At 50.2% G+C, this 26,274-nt stretch overlaps 1 protein-coding gene across 1 annotated transcript in view; it reads left to right on the forward strand.

Moving 5' to 3' along the window:
• The window catches only part of ACOXL (acyl-CoA oxidase like), a 364,932-nt gene that overhangs the window by 283,217 nt on the left and 55,441 nt on the right, over nucleotides 1-26,274 (forward strand). The window contains 3 exon segments of the mRNA XM_065891630.1: nucleotides 1,258-1,345; nucleotides 18,530-18,571; nucleotides 18,574-18,599. Of these exon segments, the coding sequence (XP_065747702.1) occupies nucleotides 1,258-1,345; nucleotides 18,530-18,571; nucleotides 18,574-18,599 (156 nt within the window).

Here is a 26,274-nt window from a genome sequence, read left to right on the forward strand (position 1 = left end):
CATCACAAGAAAAAAAAATGTTTGTAACTATGGTGAACAGATGTGAACTAGACTTATGGTGGCGATCGTTTTGCAATATACACAAATATTGAATCATTATGTTGTACACCTGAAACTGACATATTGCTATTGTCAGTTATATCTAAATTAAAAAAAAAAAACATTTTTAATGGCTCAGAAGTGAAATAATTTGTCCTAACCACAAAGGTGGATAGTAATGGGCTATAGTTTCAACTTTTCTCTCTCAAGCCCCAAAGTCCATGGTCTTTCAATTACAAGATTCCTCTAAGAATCTGTACCTACATTTCTATAATGAAAATCAAAAGGAATGTTGTTACGGACTGCACGACTGTGTCCCCGCCCCCAAATTCATGTGTTGAAGCCCTCATTCCCAATGTGATGGCATTTGGAGATGGGGCCTTTGAGAGGTCATTAGGGTTAGATTAGGTCATGAGGGTGGGAAATTCATGATGGGCTGAGTTTCCTTATAAAAAGAGAAAGAGACCACTCTCGCTCTGCCATGTGAAAATAGAAAAAAGGCAGCCTTCTGCAAGCCAGGAAGAGTCTCACCAGAACCTGACCGTGCTGGCACCCTGATACTGGACTTCCAGCCTCCAGAACTGTCAGGAAATGAATTTCAAGCAAAAGCTTTTAAGCAGAATTTTAAGAAAAAAGAAAAAGAGAAGAAGACAAAAGAAAAGAAAAAAGAAAAGGAAGAATTTGAAAACATGTGGCAGTACCTGAGCACGAGGGGGGGAGGGGGAAGGGAAGGGGGGGAGGGGGAAGGGAAGGGGGGGAGGGGGAAGGGAAGGGGGGGAGGGGGAAGGGAAGGGGGGGAGGGGGAAGGGAAGGGGGGTAGGTTCTGTTGCACATTAGATTTAAGTAGTTCGTTCTGGTGTTTAGAGTTCTCCAGGCATGGAGTGACCTGATTAAAAACCGTCTCACGTTCTGTGTCCCTCGCCTTCGAATGTTTCTTCGATGCCTGTCAGAGCTCAAGAATTGGTGGTGGCCATGCTTGGTATGTGTGAGGAATTAATAGAAACACGTAAACTGGACTCACGGTATGTTTATGGCATTTCTCCATCTAACGAATAGCTTTTGGGGGTGACAGGGGTCAGCCTACAGTAGGTCTTGCGTGCAACATACCCCCGCTTACTGGCTGTGCTGAAATGTGCATTGTCCGCCATCTGCCTTGCTAGGAAATTCGATTCTCTCAGAATTTCATCAGCGGTGATTTTTCTGCTGTCAGTTTGGCAGGTGACGACCGAGAACGAGGACTTTTCCAGTGCCTGGAACTCATGTCTTCACCACGTCACCTGCCTGTCTCTGGCACACATTCACAGAGGTCAGTGGGCTCTTGTCAAATATTTGGGATTGAGTGACTTCCAGGTTATCTGGGACTCCGACTCTGCAGAGAAAGGACAGTCCCCACTCTGGTCTGAGCCCTTGTGTTGAATTTAGGGTCCCCAAATATCGCCCCACGTGCTAGGAACACTGACCAAATGACACCCACAAAACCTAATGTTAAACTCGCCAGGAGCCAGCCGGCTAAATGTTGGCCCCTCAGCAGGGGCTTTCTGCCCAATGCTGACTGTCATTCCCAAATAAACAAACGGGACGGGGGTGGGTAAAGTGAGGATGTTTTAATGGGATCACTGCCTGAAGAAGTTCAAGTACCGAAACTACACAAACCTAACCCCCAAATTAGCAAGGACTAGTGCCACCTTTTAAAGCTATGGGTTCTCAACCAGAGGGGATCGCGCCCTCCAGGGGACGTTTGGTGACAGTTAGAGACATTTTTGGTTGTTGCATTTGAGCAGGGGTTGCTAGTGGGTAGGGGCCGGGGACACCACACCAGACAGCACCCTCCCCCTCAAAGCAAAGAGCAATCCAGTCCAAAGCGTCAGTGTGCTGAGGGTGAGGAAGTGTGAATGTTCATTTTGGCCTCAAAACACCAAAATCACGTAAAGTAAGATGAAACATTGAAAACAGAGTGAGATCCGTGAAGATATGGCAAATTATTCTTGAAATTATTGTTTAACCTCAAGAGACATTTGTTTGTTCATCCCTATGCCCTTCTCCATGGGGGGGAAGTGTGATAAGAGGAAGGAGCTCTCTGCGTTTATGCTGTGTGGAGTTTTCCATCACACCAGGGGCACTGCCGGCTCCCAGAAGGCAGGACTAGGTTTTGGTCACCACCTCAGCTCCGGGGTCAGGCTGCTGGTCCTTTCGCATCCCTGGGCACTGTCTCAGGGCTGGAATTCCTTGGTGGGCTCTGCTAAGAGTCAAGACATCAATCCAGGACTGCCTGCCTCCTGTCCAGCCCCCAAGCTGGGCTGCAGGCAGCTCAGGAGGAGCAAAGTGCCACGTTATTAATGGTTGTGGGGGTGCCCAGGACCCTCGCTCAGAGCCGACAAGAGCTGGATTGGAGTGAGTAGTTTCGGTATAGACGGAGCCAGGCCTCTCCCCTCCCTCTGAGTGCGGTCCAGTGCTTGGGACCCTGGTGAGCCTCATGGCATAGGGCTCAAGAGTAAGGACCAGAATGAGGATGCTCAGGTGAGGTGCACGTGCTCAGGTGAACTTTCCAAGAGCACAGGCTCTTCACGGGGTCCAGGAGGCCGCCAGGAGCACCACCCCCAGGGCCAGCCTCTAAACACAGTGACCACACCCTGTGATAACGATGGCCTCGCAGACACCCCAGACTCTGATTCCCACCTTCTGCTCCGCGGGGCAGAGGAAGGAGGAAGAAGCAGAGGGTCCGAGAAGGTAAAGGAAAGGGCAAAACGTTCCCTCCCCTGTGGGTCAGTAAGGTACAGGATTGGGTTCCTTGGTTTGCAGATTCAGGAGTTTTAATCTGCCTGTACACCCACCATATATGAGGCTCCGGGGAATTGACACTCCTTAATCAAACTCAGAAGGGACAGATACAGAAACCAGAATGCCAGTTCATGCACCACAAACCCAAACCCCACTGCTGAGTCCCCGCGCGCGCTCCATCCTCTCTGTGGGGACATCTCCACGTGGGATTTGGTTATCGTCAGAAGGTGCCGAGACTGGACCATCTGGACAGCTCTTTGGGGCGAGGGAGTGGGATTGAGCTCCATGCTGACCTACCTGCCGTGGATTCTGGAGCCCATGGGGGCTTGCTTCCTGGACTGGCTTGGTGCTCTCAGCGCCTACCTCACCCCTAGGAAATTTAGGTAAACCACCCCTCTTCTGTCAGTGGGTTATTTTTCCAGATTTGTTGATCAGGCTGAAACTTAGCTGGGATATGAAATAATGCTCAAGACACCCTTACGGAAGGCGAGTGTGTCCCAGGTCTTCTCCTCCACTTTGTGTACCTTTATGGCTCAGTTCTCCAGGGTGCTGTGGCCCCAGCACCTGGGCTCCTCCCTCTGGGATCCCGTGTACTCACCAGATCTTGCCCTTCCTGGGACACAAGGATGAACCCTGTGGACTCCAGGTCTCACCTTCATTGACAAAATGTAGATAATGTGATATTTACCTCGGGGAGGGGCATTGAGAAGATACTTGAATGCCCTTACCTTAGCACCTGACCCACGGTTAGTGTTCAATAAAACTTTTTTTCTTACTGTTAATTACTAATCTACAAACACCTTAGTTCCCATAACCAAAGTGGAACATTTAGATCCTTTTTCTTAAGAGGAAGAAACAAAGAAAGATTAAACGGGTTAGGTTCCGATGTATGAAGTCTTAACACCAGGAAGAAATGTCAAGGATTTGATGTTGCCACAGCACCAAAGAAATCCAGATTAATTCTGAATCTTTTATTGGTTAATAACCATGGTAAGCAAGAAAGATGATTTTTAGGAAATTGGCCTCCAGTTCCACGACAGATGAAGAGGATCTGGCCGTAGAAAGTCAGAGAAGAAAAATCATAAGAATAACAAGAAAAATAATAGGATTCAATGACAGCATCTAGAAATCCTAGGAATGTTTTGAAATAGAGAAATCCATCCATAATGAGGAGGTCTGTAAGGATACAGAATGGGTTCTAATGATAAGAATGCCCTGAACACACTACCCAGGAAACATTGAGTCAGCCTGTCATTACGTTCAAATAGAATGCACCCCCACCCCCCGACCCCGCCCCTGCCCCGGGAAGAGGTCTCCAGGGGCCGGGAGAGGAGGTAGAAGGAGCCCATCTGTCTTCTTTGACTGGACCCAGATGTTGCCTTTGGAGACTTTTGAAGGAATCACACAAAGTGGGAAGGGAAGGATCAGGCTGCGAAAGCACAGACCTGAGCGTCACCCCAGATGAAGCTGAGCTCCACATCTACCATTTTCATAAGGAACAAACGGAAAGAAAGCTGTCTGGTATCAGTTCCCATTTGTCACCTGAAGACTCAGGAAAACCGTGCTGGAAATAAAAATGTTAAGCACTCTCTAGTGGTTTCTAAAGTGGGATGTAACCATTACGATGATAAATGATTCCTTTTCTCTGATACACATTTTTATCTTGCCCTAGAAATAGCAGTGCTGAAGCACGGTACTGTCTGAACCCCTAAGGCTGTACCAATTCCTAAACCAAAAAAGAGACACGAAGCACTTTTATTAAATAAATTACGTCCGGCATTCTCCGGCTCTATGCAGAATCATCTCTTCGCTTTCTTTCTCAGAGCTTGTGAGTAGCCCTCATTATGCTTCAAGAAGTCCCTTTTCTGGTTCTTAATAAAGTGACTGAGAGTTTAGAATGTTTGCATTAAGCGCAGGTTGTAGCTATAATTAGAATATGTAAGTAGTGTGGATTTCTGCCAATTGGAGGATCAATTTCAGACCCGTCTCAAGGATGTATTTGCTTCCAAACAAGACGTCCTTTGTTAATAAAAATGTGATCACGTGCGTTATTAAAGCGTCATTTCTGTATTTTATCCGTGAGAACTTTTTCCAGTATTCACGGGATCAGCATTTTCCTCCCCGTTGTTAATGTGGCTCTTCTTTATGCAAATTACATTCACCTTGATTTAGCTTTAGCTTTGGCGTTCATCTTCCAGGAAATTACGGGAATACACTTATCACCTCCTTGAATGCACGTTGCTTTATATGCAAGCGTAGAAAAATAAAATGCCACAACTTCATCCCAAAGTCCATCGTGAGTTTAAGAACTTGTCATCCCCTTACACTTAACTACAGAAGTCCCTCCAAACCCTGAGCCCTCCCAGCTTGAAGGGCAAACATGACCTCTGGGGTGGAACTAAAAGTCAAAAGTCAGCACATCTCGTTCTTTGGATAACGGTTTCTGCCATATTCTGCTGTGACCGCTGGAGATGGAGGTCTGGCAGGTGGGGGAGCAGGGTGAGTACCACAGGTGCTCCCTTGGCTGTGACAGCCTGTGTGCCTTCCTCTCCCATCAGTATCCTCTGCTGGGCCCAGGAGTTTGAGAGCAGCCCCAGCGAGCCCTGAGGGCTCCCTCTGATGGAGGGAGGAGCTGAGGTACCCCTGCCCCGCTGCTGACCTTCCTCTTTGTCTGGCACTTATTAAACATGTGGGTGGTGGAAGCAGGCGAGGGGATCTGGAGAGCCGAGGGTGGGCAGGTACGATTTGCTGCTAGATCCCAACAGACCAGCATCTTGGAGGCTCTGACAATGGAGAAGAGAAGGACCGTTTCTGGCCTCATTTTCTCTGTCCTTCTCACATAGGGGGACACGTCTCAGACCCATTGTTCCTGAGAGCAAAGGGGGCAACTGGGAGTTGATGGGTCCATGTCAGAGGGTGCGGTGGCTGGGAGAGGCCCCCGTGGATGTCCTACACACTCTGTGGGACTCTCTGGGTCCCTAAGGCCAGAGTCTGGGACAACAGAGAGGCTCCCTCTGGGAACCCAGGAGGTGGCAACACATGGGGAGAAGAGAACATGAGAACCAGCACAATATTAGGAGGGAGAGAGGAAGCGAGTGGAGGCACCTGGGTGGAGACTGTTTGGAGTAGGGGCTGCCCTGCTCACATACATGATGGCTCTTAAAGAGAAGAATTTGTTTAGCTGAACCTGAGCATTGGAGCCCGGAAACCCTGCACAGAGCGTGCAGCTTTGCCACATCGGATTTAAATTTTGTGCCTCATCAAATAGACACAGGAAGAGAGAAAGTTCTAAAATGCCAACGCCCAACTTTGGACCACATTCTGAGCCTTCCCCATCCCGGGAGAGCAGGCGTGAGGGAGCGTGGCTCCCGGGCTCCAGTGAGGGGAGGAAGATCTCTTCTGCGGCATCATGCAGGCTGCTCCCTTCATCATAACGCGGGGTTTCCTCCCCTGAAGCCCCAGGCCACGTAGGTGCACTTGAGGTCTGTGTCAGCCAGACCTGAAGACCCCAAAAGTGCTGCCTCCTCAAGAAGTGCTGTCACACGACCCTCGCCAGAGCCCCCGGGGACCCTGCTCAGCCCAGCCCCTGGGAGTGTGTCAACTAGGAGGTCCCGAGAGAGCTCTGATAACTCACTCTTCTTTGCTGGAGGTGACAACTTATGAGATAGTTTTATGACAGATGACCTTGAAGATTCTGTCGCACTCGGAAGAGGGAGACGAGGAAAAACCTGGGTCAGACTCCTGGAGGATATTTGTTTTGCGGAGGCCCGTGAGGGACAGAATTTAGCTGCAGTACTTGTACCCAGACCCTAATAAATGTCACTTACCTTCCGGGCCCCGGGATATTGGCTGACTGGACTGATGGCCTCTGTCTCCGCCTATTCGGTGCTTCCTCTGAGCCAGGGCCGTGCTGAGCGCCTGGACCCTGTCACTTCTTCAGTCTCTACAACAACCTCACACAGCCCTTGAGGAAACTCAGCTCAGGGGTGAACAGTCACCTCGGATCACACAGATCTAAGTTGTGGAGCCGGGACTCCGCCCCGGGGCTGGCTGACCCCAAGGCTTTTTAGCATCAGATTTTGAGAAAAGTCCTCCCACCCTCAACTCCCCAAAGGCTTTCCTTCCTGCAGATGAACTCCGAAGAATGGGCATTCTAGGGTTCTTGAACTTTCGGGGGCGGGGGTTTCTTTGTATTTTATTGAACACATTCGTTCCTGGGTTAAAGTTGGCCTGTGCTGCTTTTCGCTCTTCTCACCGCCTTTGTCTCTGAATCATGCTTCTTATCTTTTCTATCTCACAGGCTTTGTGTGAGATTAATGAGAACTCATTAATGCCCCACCAGGGCAATGAGGGAGGGACCACCATCTACCCAGTTTCCTTCCGAGGAAGCTGAGGCACAAAGAGGTTACATAAGTTGCCCAGGGCCACACAGCAGAAGGGGGATTCAAATCCAGCAGACTGCTGCCATCTGCCCACTTGGTGGGGCTCATAAGTGCTTGTTGGACCTGAATCTGGTAGCTGAGCATTGCTAAATAGGCAAGAAAAATAAACCGTCCTCGCCTTTAAAAAAAAAAAAAAAAAAAGAGTTTTTTTTTCTTTTTTGCTCCTTTGTACACTGTGTGATCGAAAAATGTACCTTATATGATGAATTGCAAAGACCTGAGCTATAGTCCACACTGACTTTCCAGCTCCTGGTACCTAAGTATTTTCAAAATAAGGCTAATCAGGGCTTCCCTGGTGGCGCAGTGGTTGAGAGTCTGCCTGCCGGTGCAGGGGACACGGGTTCGTGCCCCGGTCCGGGAGGATCCCACATGCCGCGGAGCGGCTGGGCCCGTGAGCCATGGCCGCTGGGCCTGCGCGTCCGGAGCCTGTGCTCCGCAACGGGAGAGGCCACAACAGTGAGAGGCCCACGTACTGCAAAAAAAAAAAAAAAAAAAAAAAAAATAAGGCTAATCAGTGTTCAAGTTGGCAGGTGAAATTAACCCAAAAGGTGAAAAAGCAAAAATGTTCACCGCATAACTCTCTATATTGTGAGATGATTTCTGCTAGGAATACGATTAAGAATAAGACCTTCTAAGCTGTGAATGAAAACTAGAAGCATAGGAAATCTTGTTTTATCATAGCAATTCTAGGTATGATTTTCTATATTAAAAAAATGATCCCATATCCCCTATTCTAAAGTTGAACATATTTGCAATAAACATAAACTTGCATTTAGGTTTTAAAGGACAACATGTTCTAATCTCACAAAACATTTAGCAAATAACCTTTGAGTTCACATGAGCCACCCACACAAAACCCAAAATGAGCTACAGAGAAAACATAGAAAAAGCAACTGTCTGTTGACAACCAGATTTTCTTTCAGTTCTTTGAGTTTTCTGTCTATAAATAATCTGTATGTTTCAAATGTGACCATTTTCTTTCAAGGTGTCTCCTGGCCTGTTCTCACTTAAGTATGCTTGAAAAACAAGAATTCACTGTGTAAATCATGGACACGATTGAGTTTCTGGAGGGGAGAGCTTTAAAATACATGCTTTTTAGAGACCCAAAGTGTCAAAATGAAGCATTAAGATGATGTGTTCCTTCTTCAGTGCATCTTTATCTTTTATGAAATCTGGAGTTTGATAAATCACCAGAGACAAAAGCATCATTTTTAACCTAGATCCCAAATGTCACGTGGAAAAATAGTGCTGTGTCTCCTCTTCATGAATTTACCTTTCTCTTTGTTTATGAATTATGGGAATTTGTTTGCAGAGAAAACATAATGCTCTGTTAACTTGAACATGATGGCTTTTACTCAGAAACGTGAGAACTGAAAAGAAAAAAAAGAGCATTCAATCCTTTGAGATATAATCATTAAACAAGTTTTGATACATGCTCAAAGTGGCATAAAATGCCACTTTACATGGGGAAAGGATCACCAGGTAACTAAAAGTGAGGTTTTCATCAGTACTTCATCAGTATTTCACCTCCCCTAACTGACTCAGGACCCCTGATCTGGTCCATCAAAGTGCATGTTGAATCCTCAACGGGGAAATTTTATGTAACATCAGTGTAAATAGAGATGGATGAAGCTATCTATTGGGATTCTTTTTCCTAAAAAATTACTCAGAAATTCTCTCTTAATTGGCAGCTTAGAAAATAAAATACATTCCTACAGATTTCTGTAATTATAGGTGAAAATGGTTCTGTGTCCAAGAGGGCAGCCAAAAGGACTTATAGTCCAGATGGCATCAAACCTCTTCTTCCTGAGATCTGGAGGATAAAAGTGCAGAAACCAAGCGTAAGTTAGCCAAGAAGACATAACATGGCAGAGAAAATGGCTTTTTCAAATGTTCAAAATAGCTATTTTTAAATATGTAATACAGTTTCTTGATGCAATTCCTTGCCTTGTGCATATGTTATAGTCCTTAAGTCCTGAGAAGTTTAAGACAGAGTAAATTGTATGCAAACCCGTTCCAGGCCATGGACACACGCTTGAGTTTTTCCGATCATTGTTACAAAGGTTTTTGCAACGACAGACTAAGGAGGCACTCAGATTCCATCCTAAGCACCAGAGTTGCGTCCAGCCGCAGCTGCACGGGACCAGCTGCAGCTGCGAGCAGTTGACCTTGGTTTGCTCTGGTCTTCCCTCTTGCAAGAAACATGCAAACCGTGTTGGTCCTAAGGAATGGGATTAAGGCAGTGCCTTGGACTCTGGGACCAAAATGGCAGGATGTCCTGGGGAAGTTGAGACTTGCTCTGCCTCTCAAACTCCGATTCCCCATGAAGAACAAATCTCGCCAGCCCCAGCCGAGTCCAGCGTCTACTCAGCTGTCCTTCAGAAACAACACTGTTGGAGAACACTGTTTGTTCACGCCTTTATCCACCCATCCTCAGCCAACAAGTTCTGCTGAAGGCCTGCTGTGTGCCAGGAGGTGTGTTAAGTGCTGGGGATAGAATATCCAGTAAGAAAGGCCCCTGTTCTCAAGGAGCTGGGATGAGAGTTACCCCAGACCTGGTGCACTGGGAGAACATGGGAGAGACGTCGTCCAGTGTATGGGGTTCATGTGGCTCCCCACAAAGTCCTAGGTGAGGCGATCAGTGTTTGAGGCCTTGATATTTTTAGATATACTTAAAAAAAATTTATTTACTTTTGGCTGCACTGGGTCTTCATTGCTGCGTGTGGGCTTTCTCTACTTGTGGCGAGCGTGGGCTACTGTTGGTTGCGGTGCTCAGGCTTCTCATTGCGGTGACTTCTCCTGTTGCAAAGCATGGGCTCTAGGTGCGCGGGCTTCAGTAGTTGTAGCACTTGGGCTCAGTAGTTGTGGCGCACGGGCTTAGTTGCTCCGCGGCATGTGGGATCTTCCCGGACCAGGGCTCGAACCCATGTCCCCTGCATTGGCAGGTGGATTCTTAACCACTGCACCACCAGGGAAGCCCCAAGACCTTGATTTTTGATGGATGGGCAAGATTTACCTTTAGTACGTAGGTGGCAAGCGTATCACAAGCAGAAGGAAGGGCAAAATGGGAGGCGTGAAATGCACGGGTGACTTGGGAAAGCACTTGTGGTGTGGTGCGTCCAGGATGCAGGGCAAACGTAGAGGGTGGGAGTCGGGGTCCCGCAGGGTCCGTGTGGGCCACGTGTGAGAGCTTTCACTGTCCACCTCCACAGTCAGTGGGGGTCTGGGAGAGATTCAGAGCAGGGGGAGGCATGGCCTGCTTGGGGCATTAGGGAGAGGCCTCTATCTGTGGTGTGGAGGGGAATCGTGACCAAGGAGGCTGGGCGAGGCTGTCCAGGAGGAATCTGGGCAGAAACGAACTCAGAAGCGATGGCGGCAGGACTGGGGCCGAGGGTGGGGTTCCGGAGATGTTACAGGGAAGGAATCTACGGGACCTTGAGAGTGATCGGACGTGAAGGGTGAGGTAGGAGGGAACACAGAGGCTGACGAGGGAGGGGTTGGCCCTCGCACCAGGAGACCGGACGGGATGAGATTGCACTTGGACCTGGGGCATGAGTGCGGCCTGGAGCATGTAAGTGAGACGCTGAGACAGGGGAAGGGCAGAGAGGCCTGGGAGCCACAGAGACACCCCAGTCCTGAGCAGAAGCATCATGTTAAATTGAGAGGAGAACCCCTCTAAGTGGAACATCGGAGTGGGTGCCAGGCCCTGGGCAATGGCTCACGGCTGTCCTGTCCATGACCCTCCTGGAGTCCACAGCTCTTGGTTTTCCAAACTCCATCAACTCCTGCACTCTTGGTGGATCAGTGGCAGGGAGGGGTGTGACCTCCAGCCGAGCGTCACTGTCAGACTTGTCCTTCCCGGCGGTTGCGAGGGATCTGCCAGTGGTTGGGACGCTCCCACGGGGAAGGCTGTCTGCCAGGGAGAAGATTGGGTGATATGGCCACCACCGATGGCTGCCTCTCGCTCTGCCTCCTGGTCTGGACCAACCCCAGGAAGCATTCCTTGGTCAAGGTGAGACAGGGACCACATCGAATAAGCGAGAGTACACCCCATGCATCTGAGGGCGGGCAGCTTCCTGCGTACGGGAAGACTGTGGGTTCCAGAGACAGGAGTCCAGCTGAGCTAGGCCCTCATGGCTTCCCAAGTGAATGGCCATGCTTGCTCTGGGCTGAAAGGACTCTTCCCAGAGAATCCGTGATGAGTGAGCTCCCTCTCGTGACTTCAAGCCTGACCCGAGCCAAAGACCACAGATGGATCTCCTTTGCAACCAGCTTCATGGGAAAGAACCCGGGGAAGGAAGATTGAATGGGCGTGTGATGCTGCAGGCATGGGGAGAGGGATACAGCCTCCCTCCCGAGGTCCAGACACTGCAGGCAGAGCTCGGCCCCTCACACGGCTGCCCCCTCCTCACAGGAACTGCCCACATCTAGAACTTGGCCGCCGTTTATCCGCGTCTCGTTCCCACAGCTCAGACTAGGTCCAGGCTTCCCAGACGTCAGTGAGACCTTGTTACTGTTCCCATCCCAGGGCCTGGCCAAACTGGCCTTTTACCTGCCTCTAGCAGTGCAGACTCTGCTGGTCCATGCTCTCCCCCTGTGTGGGCAGAGTTCTTACAGTTTTCAAAGGAGTGGACAGAAGTGTAGTTTCTTTGCCTACAAAGTTGGCAGTGCCTCCCACTTGGAGACTTTGGGCTAGGAGTAGGAGAAGGAATAAGATGTGAACACCACACCCTCATGCAAGTGGATGCTGCCGAGCCTGGGAGGGGTACCAGTAGTTGGCAGATGTCGCAGGACTCCAAGGTGGCTTCACAGAGGGTCCCTTGGTGCTGGGTCTTGAAGTGTGAATAGGATCCCAAAGTTGGAAGTGTGGCAGTGCATTCCAGGAGGAGGCTACGGTGTGGGCAAAGATGAAGGTGATAAAGCGAAAAGCTTGTCCAGGGGATGCCAATGCCCCTCTTCCACCAGAAGGGAGGCTTTTGGGGGAGAGGCCAGGAAGAGTATTGAGACGACGAGCCTGGAAGAGTGGGCTGGCGAGGGCTGGGTGCGCTGAGTGCTGCACTGCAGAGCTTGGCCTTTGCCGGGTAGACAGTAGGACGCCAGTGGAGGGGTGGGCTGGAGAGGGACCCTCTGACCCAGGCTCCCTTGAGGGGAATTTTCCTGGCCCAGGGGCCATGCTGCATTGGAGACAGAGGCCCAGGGTGGGGATGGGTGGGGAGCGGAGCCCAAAACCAGTGAGTGTGGCCAGCAAGTGAGAGGATAGATCTGCAGTGAGATGCTGGCAGGTGGGGTTGCACTGGAGGAGCAGAGGGCCCCGTCTCCATCTTTTGGAAGTGCTGAGGTCCCAGGACTCAGGCAGAAAGTGCACTGAGGCTTAGTTACAGGGAACTGGAGCCTGTGTGCCTGGGGAAGAGGCACCTCAGAGCACCTGTCATGCTCGTGGTCACAGAGGAGGGGAGTGTGGTATATGCCCCACGTGCCCTGCCTGCTCTCTGGAACGGGTCCCGTGAGCTGAGGGAGGAACAGGCAAGCGCTGCAGGGCCAGCAACAAGGACAGAGCAGGTAGGTGGGAGGGTGGGAGTGTGGAGGGAGAGGGGAGCCAGGACCCTTTCCTGGCACAGAGGCTCTCAAGGGTCGGCTCCACGCCCTTTCAGCCCATCTCAATGGGCAGGAGGCCGGAACTTCTACACCTGTTGGCTGCCAAGAAGTTAAAAGCCCCTGTTCCCGCTCTGTGCTGATTCTGAACACAGAGCTGGAGTTCTTTCTGCAAAGACGCAGCCCTCTCTCTCTCTTTCAACATTTCCCTGTTATGTTGTGAAGAAGAGGTGGGAGGGGGACTTCAGAAGCCTGGAGTGACAGATAGTTCGGCAAAGGGTGTCGTGAGCGTGGCTGTCACTCGCAGGTGAGAGGGGACCGCTGAGGGACAGCCACGGCAGTCTTCCACCTTGTGCATGGGCATCAGGGGAGCCTGGCCCTTGGGGCTCCCAGGGAGAGGCAGGCCTAAGGCAGCCAGGTGGGACGCCCACCTCCGGGGCCAGGGAGGCCCCTGCTCCTGGGCACAGCGCCATACCCCGGCGTGCCCAGTGCGCACGTGGTCAGCTCGCACTCCTCCCGTAGAACCTTCTGTTTAGGGGCAGGTGTCAGCCTCCCCATTTCTGCTGCCCCAACGTGGAGGCTGGCTTCCTCATCTTCACTGTAGGTACGTGAGAGCCACACTTTCCTGCCATTTTGGAGACTCAGCTGGGACTGAGTTTCCTCTTTCCAGGGATGGATGGGGGGCCTGGCTTTGAAGAGGCTTGGGTGAGCCTGTGTTTTCTCACCGGGTCCTTATTCTCTAACCTGAGCCTGCACTGTGTGTGGGACCCACAGTGAGGGTACCAGATAAGATTACAAAGCAGTGAAGAAAAGATACTCTGTCCTCCCGCCGTGGCACACGCAGCTTTATTCATCCAGAAGGCCAGGTGGGAATCTAGAATTCTCAGACTCCTGGAAGTTTTGTGAACTCTGCAGCCTGGGGAAAAGCATCCCCCTTTCCCCACCTCCCTCTTTCCCATCCACAGCTGCATTCCACACAGTGTACATCCCCCAGCCTAGACACCCAAGGTCTGTCTACACCCCTCCCAATAGCTTCCCCTTGGCCACTCCATGGGTCCAGCGTGCACACACCAGGAGGAGAGCATTCCCAGGAGAGAAGCTCAAGCTACTTGGGCTGGAGAAGTGGGATACGGGCTCCAGGAGGGCGCTCCCCCATTACCCCGTGGGGAAGGCTGTGGACAGAGGAATGCCAGAGCAGGGCTCTCTAAAGCTTGATAACTGGGGCAGGACCCCTGGTTCCCAGAGCCCTGTCATAGGGATTGAGAGAAAAGCTGAAAGAATATTCTGAGACAGGATTCCTGAGAAATACAACCCGTTCTGTAACATGTCCGGGCCAGCTGTGCCTGCGAACTTAACGATTGTGCCCAGTCTCGCCAGCCATATTTCAAAAAGGACAATGGCATTGTGCATTTGGTTCACCTTACTTTCCCCCATTATTTGTATCAACACGCCATCATGATAGCATCCTAGGCACGAGCATTTCTTTGAGTTTTAGGGTATCCCTCGTGTTGCAAAATCCCGTCTGCCTTTCAGAAACGGCTGCAGGGGTTTGGCTGTTGTACATAATTTATCCACCAGCTCATCGAAGGGGAGGCCTATGTATTTCATGCTGGCCTATAATTTTTTTCTCCCAAACTACCACTTTTTTTTGTTTTGTTTTTTACTTCAATCAGGTCATTTTTTCTATGCATCCCTCTCACCTCCCTCCCCAACCTCAAAGCTAACGAGTATGTTACCTAAAAATCTATTGTTCTTCCTCTATTGTCAGGCTGATCTTTTTGTCACACAGGGTGGACAGGCTGAACCAAGGAGGGCTTGACTATACTCAGACAGGTGGGAGCCTCTGCAGCCCCTATGGAAATAAATGGCACTGGGACACTTAAGAGCAGTTACAACAATCGAAACGTGGAATCAAGAAGATGATTCCCTCCCGAGTCTCTTAAGGAAGAGCGCACCCCAGTGCGACTGTGTTCTCTGGGCGCTGGTCTGGCTGCAGCATCCTTTCTTTTCTCATTAGGCAGGCAGCTCCTTGAATCAGCAGCAAAGGGAGAGGAAAGTACATACCACAACTGCTTTCATTTTGAGGGTTATTTTCCTATTTAAAAGTTGAGGCAGGAGGAGGGAGAGGAGAGTGAAGTGTCACCCGTGTGATACTGCTCCCCTGGGGTTGTCAGTGGGCCCCAGACCTGGGCCCCAAGAGCTGCGAGCCACATTTCTGCCCTTCCTTCCTCTTTCAGGACTCGGTAGAAATCAGAGCAGGGGGAGGTGGGGGAGAAACCTGCTTTGGGCCCGAGAGCATCTGTCACCCTGGCTCTGAGGTGAGGGGAAACAACCAAGGAATTGGTGAGCCCTGCTTGTTTGACCTGCAGTTGTCAAGGTTGGCTTTTATTGTTTGTGTCGAAGGAGTGAGAGGTGATCGACTCATGAAATGCAGCGGGCCGGTTAAGGGGAAGCTCCACCCATGGGGTCCTGTGTTCCTGCAAGTGCACTCCAGTCCAGTTCCAAAAACTGGAGGCCTGTTGGGCAGGACGGGCATAGAACAAGCAGGCTGAGACCCAGGCTGTCTTCTGGAGCCCGGAGCTTCCCTCCTGAGATAAGGCAGCAAGTGCACCTAAAAACCAAAGCAAGACTCAAAAAGAAGAACCCAGCGTGTAACACGTCACGCCAATGCATCAAACGGGAATAAATCAGTGTGATGGCGAAAAATTAGACAAATCTCCTTAGAGGTGCAGAGAATTGGGTGCCGCGCCCCCCGGCACTGGGCACTGACATCCAGCCTCTGCATTAGTCCTCACACTGACGCCAGGAGGCCGGCACCCTCTCCACATGAGGCTGGTGAGGAAATTGAGGCTCAGTCGGTGTGTGACTCATCTGTTGTCCGAGGAGGCTGGTGGCGGCAGCACCGTTGAGGATGTAAAGTCAGGTCCATCTGACTCCAAGCCTGTACAGCTGACACCTCCATCCACTGAGCCTGACAGAAGGTGTTCTCTGAGCAGATTGGGAGGAGAGAGGGAGAGGGTCACGTGGGCCGAGGACCCAGCCGTGGTTTGAAGATGGTGAGGAACCGTTGGAGAGGACGTCTTGTCCAGGGCAGAGGGACTAAGATGGTGGAGGAGACGAGAAGCCAGAGGGCAGTGCCAGGCTTCCTACGGTGGCAGGAGAGGAGGGCTGGGCCTCAGCGTTGGGGAGCAAGTTAGAAGTGTTCTGCAGGCATCAGAACGGCAGCTGTGCCATGGGGGAGGGGTGGCTTTGAGGGGCAAGGAGAGTCCGCAGGCATGGTGACAGGAGGGAAAATCAAAGATTTGGGCCTGGAGTCTGGTGGATGACAGTCCCTCCCACTGAAATGGGGAAATTCACGAAAGGGATGCCTAGGCGTGGAGCTCAACTCGTTTGGCTTAGATGTATCAATACAGAATTTCAGGGAGCAGCTGCTCTCCTGGGTGCCATGTCTCGTGAACAAGTAAAGGTGTCACAGTGGAGTCCAGCACACAGGCAGCTGGACGCATGGGTGCGGGGCCACCCCAGGGCAGGGAGAGGGGAGGGTGAGAATCTAGCGGCCCTCCGAGGAGGCCGGGAGAAAGTGTCTAGATGTCCACGGCCTGTGCTTGGGAAGATGCCACGTCACAGCAGAAACCTCTACCAAATAAAATAGCCACCTTCTAAAAGATGATCTAAAGAACACCGAGTGCGGACTCTTTTTTTGGCAGTGGGGGGAGGTTATTTTTTATTTTTTACAGTAGCTCCTTGTTGGTTATTTATTTTAAATATAGCAGTGTGTACATATCCATCCCAAACTCCCAATCTATCCTTCCCCCACCACCTTTCCCCCGGTAACCATAAGTTCATTCTCTTAAGTCTGTGAGTCTACTTCTGTTTTGTAAATAAGTTCATTTGTATCATTTTTTTTAAGATTCTGCATATAAGCGATATCATACGATATTTCTCTTTCTGTGTCTGACTTACTTCACTTAGTATGATAATCTCCAGATCCATGCATGTTACTGCAAATGGCATTATTTCATTCTTTTTATGGCTGAGTAATATTCCATTGTGGAAGATGGGCTGGGCCCAGGGGATGGCCAGTGGCTTTGAGTCGTTGGATGGGTGGTTGAGCTATGCAGCACTCAAAGGCAGGAGGTGAGACTGCCCAGCAGACGGCAGTGAAGGGTGACGACAGGTAAAGAGTGAATGCAACTTTGAGTCTGGAAATAAGAGGCTCATCTACATGGGGTCACTCAGTTAAAGACTTAATGCTGTCGAAAGAAGTGGATTTAAATCTGAGGGTGGCAGGGAATCATGGGAGCATTTTCGAGAATGAAACAATACAGTCAAAGCAGCATGCATGGGACGCAGTTGTGGTTTTGTGCTTATTTACACTGAAAAGGGTGCTCACGCGAATGGGCCTTGAGTGAGAGCTGGGCCACCAGCATAGAGAAGGGGAGTATAATTTGTGTAAATTGTCTCAGTTAATATTACTAGAGCTTTCATGGCCAATAAAAATGGATCATTAATCTCTTTGCAGACCTTCTTGGTTTCTCTCCACCGTCCTGTTGGAGAAAGATGGTAGGGGAAATGCGACTTGAAATATTTGGGGGACTTGTTGGGTTTGCTTGAGTCGACACTGGGCCCTCATCATTCATACCCAGAGAAGACTTAACACCGTGGGAATCACGATGGAGACTTGAGAGAGAAAATGTAGCACCGCCAAATTTACAAAGGCAGGCGGAGTCCTCTAGACGGTGGTCACAGGAAATGAACAGGCAGTGTGGTCATGGGGGACAGGCTGTATGTTGGCTGAACCCAGGACCTCCCGGCGGTGTATTTTTTATTTTTTTATTTTATTTTTTATTTATTTATTTTTTTTGCGGTGCGCGGGCCTCTCACTGTTGTGGCCTCTCCCGTTGCGGAGCACAGGCTCTGGACACGCAGGCCCGGCGGCCATGGCGCACGGGCCCAGCCGCTCCGCGGCATGTGGGATCTTCCCGGACCGGGGCACGAACCCTTGTCCCCTGCATCGGCAGGCGGACTCTCAACCACTGCGCCACCAGGGAAGCCCTGTATTTTTTATTTTTAAAATTTTATCAATTAATTTTTTTATTGGAGTATAGATGATTTACAATGTTGTGCTAGTTTCAGGTGTACAGCAAAGTGAATCAGTTATACATATATCCACTCTTTTTTAGATTCTCTTCCCATATAGGTCATTACAGAGTATTGAGAAGAGTTCCCTGTGCTGTACCGTAGGTTCTTATTAGTTATCTATTTTATATACAGCAGTGTGTATATGTCCATCCCAATCTCCCAATGTATCCCTCCCCCTCCCCCTTCCTCCCCCCCACCGCCTCTGGTAACCATAAATTTGTTTTCTGTAATACATCTGGGACTATATTTCTGACTATATGTGACTATAAATAAGCTCGTTTGTACCATTTTAGGATGGAGCTTTGCTGATGGTCACGGCCGTTTACTCTGATGTAATCATCCCGGCTGACAAGGGTGAAGTGACTGCGCTGGCCCTGCTCCCACCTCCCCGGGGCGGGCTCTGTCCACCTTGAACTTATCACCAAGGAAAGACTGTAGCACGCCACCTCTATCTGTTATCACCACGATGTCCTCCTCCAAACAGGGTCCAAAGGGTCCAAAGGGATGCCATTCACTTTCTCTTTCTTCCTTTCCAGTTACTTTAGAGCAGTTCTCCCTGCCCGGGAGGAGCTGTCCTGAAAAGAGGACCAGGCTTTGTTAACAAAGGTACGTTGGGCTATGCGGCTGCTTCCCACTAGCTATCTACCTTACGTTTGGTAGTGTATATATGTCCATGCCTCTCTCTCGCTTTGTCAGGGAGATCAGCTCGGTGCTTTGTGACCGCCTGGAGGGGTGGGATAGGGAGGGTGGGAGGGAGGGAGACGCAAGAGGGAGGAGATATGGGAACATATGTATATGTATAACTGATTCACTTTGTTATAAAGCAGAAACTAACACACCATTGTGAAGCAATTATACTCCAATAAAGATGTAAAATAAATAAATAAGTATTAACTTCAGATTAAAAAAAAAAAAGGTACGTTATCACACAAAGCACTGATTGCCTTAAAGGCTCACAGCATTCTTATTGCCCTGAGGAGGGGTTCACTTTTACGAGCCAGAGTAAATTTATCATCCCTGAATTTTGTGCTCCTTGGGGATAAACTTGCCATCGGTGGGTAGGGGGGCTGCTGGTTAATGAGCACAGCCGCCGTCCTCGGGGTGTAGCAAAGTGACAGGAAAGTGGGTGTCAGCCACTAGCGGGGAATCTGTTCAATTCTCCAAAGGGCCCAGTTGGTTCTATTTAAGCTTACCTGACAGAGCCTTGATTCTCTGAGCAGATTTATGAGACTTGGCCAAATTCTATGACTCTCACCATACTTTTTAATTAAGACAAAGCATCCCATACGTTCTGTGTCTGCCACGTCTTTCGTCGCCGTGGGGAGAGCCTCACAAATGAGTCTGTTCGTATGAGCCCCTGGAAGGGGCATCTTATGTCATAGCTTCCTCGCCCTTGAGTGGGAGACAGACTTCTTTTATTCTTGGTGACCATCGTTTTCTTTCCTTCCAAATGACGAAGGAGCACAGGTGCGGGCTAACCTACATTGCAGTTGTACATCTAGGTGAGCCAAAAGTGTGGAAAAGCCTGTCCAGCAGCCTGCCTGCATTTAATTAAAACTTAGTCTTTGAAGGCAGAAAGCAGTAGGTACCAGCAGATCATAAAAGTAGAGACACGCTTTTCCACCAATGGATGAGACTCATGTTTTCACCTAGAAACTGTCCTCAGACTGACCTAGAGGCATCTGCATTTCCGTGACGTCATTTCAGTTCTGTACTGTCAGGAAACCGCGTGTACCAGGAATTGCATTTCTTTACCTAAATACCATACCAGGTGTTCTCTGACTTTAGAAATGGGTGGAAAATATAGGGTGTCACTGGAAGGGATTTTCAACTCATTTGCCTAAGATGTGATATTTTCAGTCTGTCTTTTTTTAAAGCTTTCAGTGATGTTGATTTTATAATACAGAAGTGCTGATACCAAACATTGGGTTTGCCCGGGAAACGTGGTCCACCAGGGTCCCGGGTCTTCCAATACACTGACTTTGAATGGCACCCATTCAGGCACAGAAACTTTACTTGGTACTTTGAGGTTGTCCACCCTAAGCTCTCAGTTCCCCACCCTGAGGGCCATTCCCCCAGGACCTTCCCTTCCAGGTACAGGCAGTGATCTTAGAGTAGCTCTTGGCCCCCAGACACTCACCTCTTTACTCCAGTCGCTAGTCAAGGTGATGAGGACACAGTGCCTTTGGCCCTTTCTTCCTATTCTGTCCAGCCTTTTCTCCTGCCATCTCCTCCTTCTTGCTTCTCTCCTCCTGTTCGTCTCGCCACCATGTTCCCTTCTCCATGACTCTGTGGGCTGAACCAACTCCTATGTGTTGCTTGGTCCTGCTGGTGAGCCCTGCATGGAGATTACCTGGGCATCTCAGAGGCAGCCTGGGGTAGAGAGGGCAGAGCACAGAGCCTGGTGCCAGGAGAGCAGACCTCCAGGCCCGCTCCTAGCTGTCCCTATGGCCTCCACGACTGCAGATACCACGGCCACTCTCTTCACATCCATAGGGAGAGGGTAGAAAGAGATGCCACCCAAAGCCTCTTCCTTCTCTTACTTTCTCACCCGCCTGCCATGCACACATTGCCCCAGGCTGGCTTCTTGGGAACATTTGGTTAGAAACTAACAGTTGAATACTCTGTAATGACCTACATGGGAAAAGAATCTAAAAAAGACTGGATATGTGTATAGGTATAACTGATTCACTTTGTTGTACACCTGAAACTAATACAACATTATAATTCAACTATACTCCAATAAATATTAATTTAAAAAAAGAAGAGGCTTCCCTGGTGGCACAGTGGTTAAGAATCTGCCTGCCAATGCAGGGGACATGGGTTTGAGCCCTGGGCCGGGAAGATCCCACATGCTGCGGAGCAACTAAGTCCGTGTGCCACAACTACTGAGCCTGCGCTCTACAGCCCGCGAGCCACAACTACTGAGTCCACGTGCCACAACTACTGAAACCCGCACACCTACAGCCCATGCTCTGCAACAAAAGAAGCCACTCTAATGAGAAGCCCATGCACTGCGACAAAGAGTAACCCCTGCTCACCGCAACTAGAGAAAGCCCGCGTGCAGTAATCAAGACCCAATGCACCCAAAAATAAATTAAAATAAAGAAGAAGAAACTAACAGTTGGGAGTGGGAGAGGGTTCAGATAGCCCAAGGTGTCCTGGAATGATGTCCGGTGACATTCAGTATTTTACATCTTCCCTGTTGGTCTCTGCAGACTGTGTGACTATTGCAGCCGAGGGTGATGTCTGTGGGTGTTTTCTCAATGTCTGCAGATACTTGAACTGGCATCATCAAAGAAGTTTCACTAGACAAAAACGTGCGCTCAGTTCATATATGCTGAAACTGGTTTATGATTTTTTCTCAGGAGATTGAGGTTTTTTAATGTCACACATCAGAGAGCATCCTGTGGGCGTGACAGTGGTAGGCAGGATTTTTGTAGATTGTTCTGTGGAAGAACTTGCTCAGGGTGACAGTAGATCGTTCTGACTACAGTCAGCCTGTGGTCAAGTTTATGTTTACTCGAGTGAGCTATTCACTTCCTAGATTCTCTGCAGCCAACTTAAATATTTAACTCCACCTTGTTGAGTGAACAGTTGTTGCAGGCAAAAAAAAAAAAGCAGATTGGTGTTGAATATGCCGTTTTAAAAAACAATATTTTGCATGCATACCATTGCATCCCTATACTGTCCCAGATAATTGAGACTTAAGGACAGATATTCATGACCTGTGAGGGTGCTCTAGACACACACTGCAGGGAAGATGCAAAAGATGAACACACAGCAGTCGAGCCAACGTCCGACACCCCTGGAAAAACAAAGCCAGAGTGTGAGGTTTTGGAGATGGCAGAGGCCAGATCCTTCATGTGACAACCAGGAAGAGTAGGACAGGGAGGAGATATGGCCCTCTGCCACAGCACTGCTAGTTGTCGGGCAGTAGAACTGTGACCACAAGGCCTCTGGACCCTCAGGCTGGGCTTCTTCCTGGACTCCTCCCAGATGATCAGATTCACAGAAAATCCACCACCTCGGCCAGAGGTAAGACTGACGAAGCCTCAGGTGCACTGCTGTGGCTGGCGTGTGGAATCACGCTCGTGGCTTGCTGTGAATCACACCCTATTTGCTGAGACTACCGTAAGGCAGGAGGGAGCTGGCTTCTCTGTGACTCAGTTTCCCCAAATACCAAGCAGAGGTTGAGGCTGTTGATGACTTAGGATTTTCCCACCACTGTGGCCCTGCTAAGGGGCTGGGAAAAGATGCCAAGAGGTAGGACAGCTGTCATTAGGGTTTGCCTCTCAGGGAGATTTCACTATGATTTGAACCACAGAAAAGATTTAGATTCCATAAATGACTTATGACCCCATTCACTTTCCGTGCCCATACTTACCTATTCCTTCCCTCGTTCTTAGTTCTGCTTTTGCCAATTAATCTCTTCGGTCCTTGCTGTCACTACCCTGGAGAGCCCGCTTATGCCTCTGCTCTGCCCTCCACTCCACTGTGGCTCTGGATCTCACCTAAGCTCCAGCTCCACATCCCAGCTCACACAGCAGGTCTGAACCCCACCTGTCTACGGTCTCTGTCCTCCCTCCTCAGCCTCAGAACCATGGGACAGTCCATGACTCTGTCCTGGGACTGCCACTCTAGAGCCAGTGCATCTGTGCCCCTGGCAGCATCTTTCAGAGTCACCCCTTTCCTCTGTTCCAGGACAGAGCACCTGGGCTTGGTCCACCGGGGGCATGTCTGATCTCCACTCTGCCAGGATCCAGCGTGTGACCTTGGGCAGGTCACTTTGACCTCTTTTAGCCCAGTGTCCTCTTCTGGCAAAAGAGGAAGAGAATTAGATTACTCCGGAGACCCATCCAGCACCTACACTCTGTGAATCTGTGCCTGGACATTGCCAACAAGCCTGCGATTCTAAACATGCTTGAGAATGAATCAGCCTGGTCTTCCAACTGCTTGTCTCTCTCCTTCGGGCTCAGCCAAATGAACCTTCTCAGAGCCCCATGTCCTACGTGTCCCTCCCTGGATAAGTTTCCAGCCCTAAGTCTCTCTATCCTTTGAAATAGGGAGATGACAGAAGTCCAGACACCTGGACTTCTTGGTTTTTTGAGAGTGAAAGGGGGCACCATTAAAAATTAAGCTTGGGTGACAGGCATAAACCATGACCGTCCCAGGCAAACCCAGCCATCTGGTTAGCCTAGTTTTGAGTCAAGGCCAAAATCCCTTCCTCAATCAAATGGCTCTACCTTGCCTCTCAAGCTTTGCTCTCAGTGTTCGGTCTGGCTGTTCCCTGCCTGCCTCCCAGGATTGTCTCCTCTTAAAAATTGGGCCCTCTTTTCAGTGATGGAAATTAGTCATAAGACAGGCCCCTTGGTGCCAATCTGCATTCGGACCATCATTTTCTAAATCAAATAGAAATGATCACAGTTCCTCAGTCTGTTCTCTGGGGACTTTCTTACACAACTGGCAGCAGTCTCTCCAGTTTGGGTGTGAGACAGCAGCCCAGCAAGGACCCTCACTGGGACAAAAACATCCTGAGGTCGTCACCTGCTGGGTCTCCCTGCCTTCCTTGGAAAAGCAAGTAGGATGTTCTGGGGAAAGTGGCCATTCCTGATCCGTGCTGCTCCCCCCAGGCCAGGGCACAAGAGCTAGTTGAAGGAGCTTCTGCTGACCTGCCATAACTGGAGGGTTGGCTCAGAGCAAGGCTTTTCCACTCCAGGGATGCTGAGCGAGTGCCTGGAATGTTCCCCACACTGCAGCCCCCAGCGCGGTCCTCGCTTGGCCACTCTGCCTAAGTGCTCTGGCTGGAGGCACCATGTAAAGTTCAAGGTCAGCTTTTCTGTAGGTGAGATCCGATATCACACCACGTCGGCTATAGAAAATGGTAACAAGAGCCAAGCTGCCTGCTCAAGGATAAATAGAACCGCTTGAATCTGTCCTCCCCAGATCGCAGACCTTCGGCAGGGCTGTCACACCAGCAGCAGCAGTGATGGCCATTCTCCATCTGATTGGCAGAAGGGCAGACTGTCTGGGGCGAAGTGGATGATACCTTGGTCTGAGGACACAAGCAGGGCACTTTGAGTACCTGCTGTCTGTCCAGCTGGCACGCGCAGGGGCCCATCGGAGTGGATGGCACAGTTGCAGGGTGCTGGGGCCCAGGTCAAGAAAACCTACAGAGGCGATTCCCCAGGAAGGCTCCACTGACCGGAGGCTGGAGTGCTGCTGGAAGCTTCCTTAGCATTTCTTACCAACCGCCGAGTGTTCACACTGCCCCCAAATGCACAGGGGAAACTGGGCAGATATGGAGGGAAGGATGCCAGGCCTCCCTCCCACACATCCCCTCACCACTGTGGTCTGGCTAGATGGAGCTTTTTCTCTGTCTAATGATGTTCTAGGAAATCAGACACATGAGTCTTTCCTGAAACTCAAAGTCCCTGAGCGAGTGACATGGCCCAACCCTTCAGTCCCCCAGGTTTACAAAATACAACTTCTTCCCAGAAATGAGCCTTTTCTCCTAGCCTGGTGGAATCCTGGTCTGTTAGGGAGGAGGGTTTTCACGAGAAAATGATGACTTTACCTTAACATGGGACCCCGGCAGAGCCTTGAGGAGAAAGGGGATTTTCCACATGACCGCTGCAGTGATTCACCTCCCCTCGAAGGTTTAGAAACACCCCAGCAAGCTGTTTATCTAGTGTTCCTTAAGTTGTTGTTGTCACAAAGGTTCTTTCTGCTTGGCTTCTCCCCCAGTTTGCCTCACCCGCCTCACTCTCTCCGTGTGACTCGGCCCAGGGAGCAGCATTCCGTTTGGGGAATGGCCCACGCATCCTTGCAGGGCCTTTGTCTGTCTCTGTGCTTTAGAGAAGGCCTCTGCTCCCCCAGCCCCGACGCGGCGCTCACCACGGCAACCCCAACCTAGGGGCAGGGCGTCTGCAGGGGACTGTCCCCACCTCACAAGCGGCTGGCAGAGGCAGTTGGAGCCTGTCAAGTGGGCGAGATGGGGTTTTTCCCTTTTTCCTGCATTCTAACTGCTCTTTCTTTCTTTTCTCAACATGTGTAGGTAGCAGCTGGTTTAAGCACCAAACCCAGCAACCAAAAGTTAATTGCAAGCACCTCCCACTGAGCGCAGGGAAAGCTGTGCTGTCCTCCTGTCTGTCGGTGGCCCTTTTCCTACCCGAGGACCCCATCGTGGCCCCTTGCCTTTGAGAGTGTCCTGGGCCCCAGGGCAGGAAGCAGGAGCGAGCATCCTGTGTGTGTACCACGCGTGCCTGCAGCCCCTGCTCAGGCGTCTGCAGCCAGTCACGGGCTCAGGCTTCCCACACAGAAGCAAAGGGTTCCTACCTGGGGCCTGACTGCATTTCCAAACCCAGCCCACCACAAATAGTGTCAGTCCCTGCTCCGAATTCCCGGAGCCCAGATCATTAAGGGTAGCGGGGTCTGCGGTGGTGAAACCCCATCCTTCTCCCCTGTTCTTTTCCCGCTACCTTCTCTGCTCCTTGCGAGCCAGAGCCACACAGAAAGAAGCGAGCGTGTGGCTGACAGCGTTCCAAGGCAGCTGTTCTACAATACTCACTGAGGGCCCGTTATGGACCAGGTGATGCTTATCTAGTACCTGGTTCGTTTGAAGACCATGTTTCGCGTTTTTTAGAATATATATATTTAATAAGGGAAAAGAGCTACAAGTGGCAAAGAAATCAAATTTCAGACGTAGTGTTACAGCCATAAATGGTTTTCCCTCATTCCTGTACCTCTGTGCCATTGAGGCCCTGGAATGCCTGCTTCCCTTCATTCCTGGTTCTCTCCCCACAAGTTCAAGCTCATGCCAAGGCTCTGCAGGGCTCATCTCAAACCACCCCCAACCCAAACCTCAATGACAGTTATCTCTCCTGATGAAACTTTAATTTTGGAAAGGAATCTTTGGTGCATAGGAGTAACTTTTTAACTCAAAGAAATAAATATCCAATGGTTGGAATTTCAGGCTCCCTGACAGGTCAACAGAAGGGTTATTTTGTTGACTGTCTTCACATACCTACCACAACCCCTCTTCAGAAACATCTGTGAGTGGCTATTATGTGCCAATCACTGGAGGTGCTAATATCAATAAGACCCTCACCCTCAATTCCCTGACTAATAGGTGAGACCCCAACAAGCAAGCACGTTGGAGTGGGTTACATGCTGAGATGGAGGAAATTGGGGGAGTTAACAAAGCACTCAGCTGGGGTGCCCAACTCAGCATGGGTTTAGAAAAGACTTGCCAGAGGAGCTGGCATTTGTGCTAAGTTTC

Source organism: Phocoena phocoena, chromosome 14, assembly GCF_963924675.1.
Source record: "Phocoena phocoena chromosome 14, mPhoPho1.1, whole genome shotgun sequence".
In the NCBI taxonomy this organism is placed as follows: Eukaryota; Metazoa; Chordata; class Mammalia; order Artiodactyla; family Phocoenidae; genus Phocoena; species Phocoena phocoena.